General features: G+C 36.7%; 1 protein-coding gene across 5 annotated transcripts in view; it reads left to right on the plus strand.

The window, feature by feature from the left end:
* The window catches only part of ABCC9 (ATP binding cassette subfamily C member 9), a 117514-nt gene that overhangs the window by 12576 nt on the left and 102803 nt on the right, over window positions 1-2135 (plus strand). For all 5 annotated transcript variants that reach the window (XM_006773141.2, XM_015570077.1, XM_015570079.1 and 2 more), the window contains exon 4: window positions 1356-1497. In XM_006773141.2, coding sequence (XP_006773204.1) covers window positions 1356-1497 — 142 coding nt within the window. The remainder of the gene's footprint in view (window positions 1-1355; window positions 1498-2135) is intronic.

Raw genomic sequence — 2135 nt, forward strand, 5'->3', positions numbered from 1 at the left:
TGTAGAATTTCCACTCAGCCAGCCCTCCTGTGGTTCTGGATGTTGTCCGTTCCCTGTTTCAGGCTTAATTTGAATTGGTTGTTCAAGGCAGCAATCTCCGGCGTTAACCTATGCCGCCATCTTCGGTTCTCCCTCTTTAGTTTTATTTTTGAAGTGGTTGTGCAAGGCAGCAATTTCTAATGTTTACCTATGCCGCCATCTTGATTTTTCCCTATATTGTTCTTTTAAAAAAATATTTTTATTGATTTCATAGAGGAAAGGAGAGGGAGAGAGAGATAGAAACATCAATGATGAGAGAGAATCATGGAATAGGTGACTTCTGCACGCCCTTAACTCGGAATCCAGCCCGCAACCTGAACCGTGACCTCTTGGTTCATAGGTTGATGCTCAACTGATGAGGCATGCCAGACAGGCCCTTGATTCTGCTTAAAGCTCAACAATGAACAAGACTTTAGCTTTCTTAGAGAAAATACTCTACCACTGCTGAATAGTGCTGGCCCAGTCATAGGTTTTCATTTTTCTCACATTATGCATATGATTCAGAGTTGACTCAACTAATGAGTTCTATATTTCATATCACATATGACCTTTTTTTGTTAGCCTCTCATAGATCCTGTGTTTTGAGAGACTTTAGACACCAAACTTATTTTATTAATACTATCATTAATTTTTTTCCTTTTGAATGAATCAGAAACCTATCAATAAGAAATAATCATGTTGTCACTCAGAGTTGGTGATATTCCTGAACAATGCCATACTTGTTAACTTGTTAACCTAGGCCAGTGGTCGGCAAACTGCAGCCCCTTGAGTGTAGCTCTTCCACAAAATACCACGTGCGGGTGCGCACATACGGTGCAATTGAAACTTCGTGGCTACACTCAAGGGGCCAAAGAGCCGCATGTGGCTTGCGAGCCGCAATTTGCTGACCACTGACCTAGGCAGTCTTGTAAAAATAATTTTGAAATTATTTTTTTTAATATAATGAAAATAGATCAAGATTTCCCCTGTTTCTCTAGATCAGTGATGGCGAACCTTTTGAGCTTGGTGTATCAGCATTTTGAAAAACCCTAACTTAACTCTGGTGCCGTGACACATATAGAAATTTTTTGATATTTGCAACCATAGTAAAACAACGACTTATATTTTTGATATTTATTTTATATATTTAAATGCCATTTAATAAATAAAAATCAACCAAAAAAATGAGTTCGTGTGTCAGAGGTGTCATAGGTTTGCCATCACTGCTCTAGAAAGTGCGAGGTTTAATGAACTCCCCAAAGCATATCACAATGTTAATTATTTCCATGATTATAATGGATCCTTTTACTTACCTCTTTATTTTTTTCTTTTTTCAGGATGGGGCAGTCAAAGCTCAAAAGTTCAAATTCATCACAACACATGGCTCCACTTTCCTGGGCATAACCTGAGATGGATTCTGACGTTTGCTCTCCTATTTGTGCATGTTTGTGAAATAGCAGAGGGCATAGTTACAGATTCGTAAGTGACTTGACTTAGTTAATAGGATTACACTATGCATACAAGAGAGTGTATTGATAAGGGTAGTAGCTAAGAGCATGGCATCTCAAGCCTAACTTTTTGGTCATAACTTAGGAACAACAGCTGCCACCCAGTATCTATGATGAGCATGCATGTTGGCCATATTTTTGTATTGCTACATAATTTCTTTTATAATACAAGTACAGATCTCTGTGGCTTGTATGCATCGACATACTTTCTGTTTCTTTGCTCCTTCATCTATGTAGCCCTGACAGAAAGTTCTATTCTTTAAAACACTTTGATGTTTACCTTGTCTTCCAAACTAGGTATAAATAGCAAGATTGTCTATATTGACAGATAGCTCTAATAACTATCTATTTACAAATAAATGTATAACCAGTTCTCAGATGTTTCCATTTATCTTGTAAAGAAGCAAATATAGATGAGGGAGGCATTAAAGGAGTCCAAGAACCTATTAGGATATAGCTACAAATCGAGGCATAGCACAAAATTATTTTTAAATCAGTGTTTATCATAAAACCCTGACTTTTGAAGGAATTTTGTCATTCTTGTAAAAGAAGTTTATATCAGGCAGTTAGAATATAATAAATTCTATTTATAAACTTGAACATAATGTA

Source organism: Myotis davidii, unplaced genomic scaffold, assembly GCF_000327345.1.
Source record: "Myotis davidii unplaced genomic scaffold, ASM32734v1 scaffold346, whole genome shotgun sequence".
Taxonomy (NCBI): Eukaryota; Metazoa; Chordata; class Mammalia; order Chiroptera; family Vespertilionidae; genus Myotis; species Myotis davidii.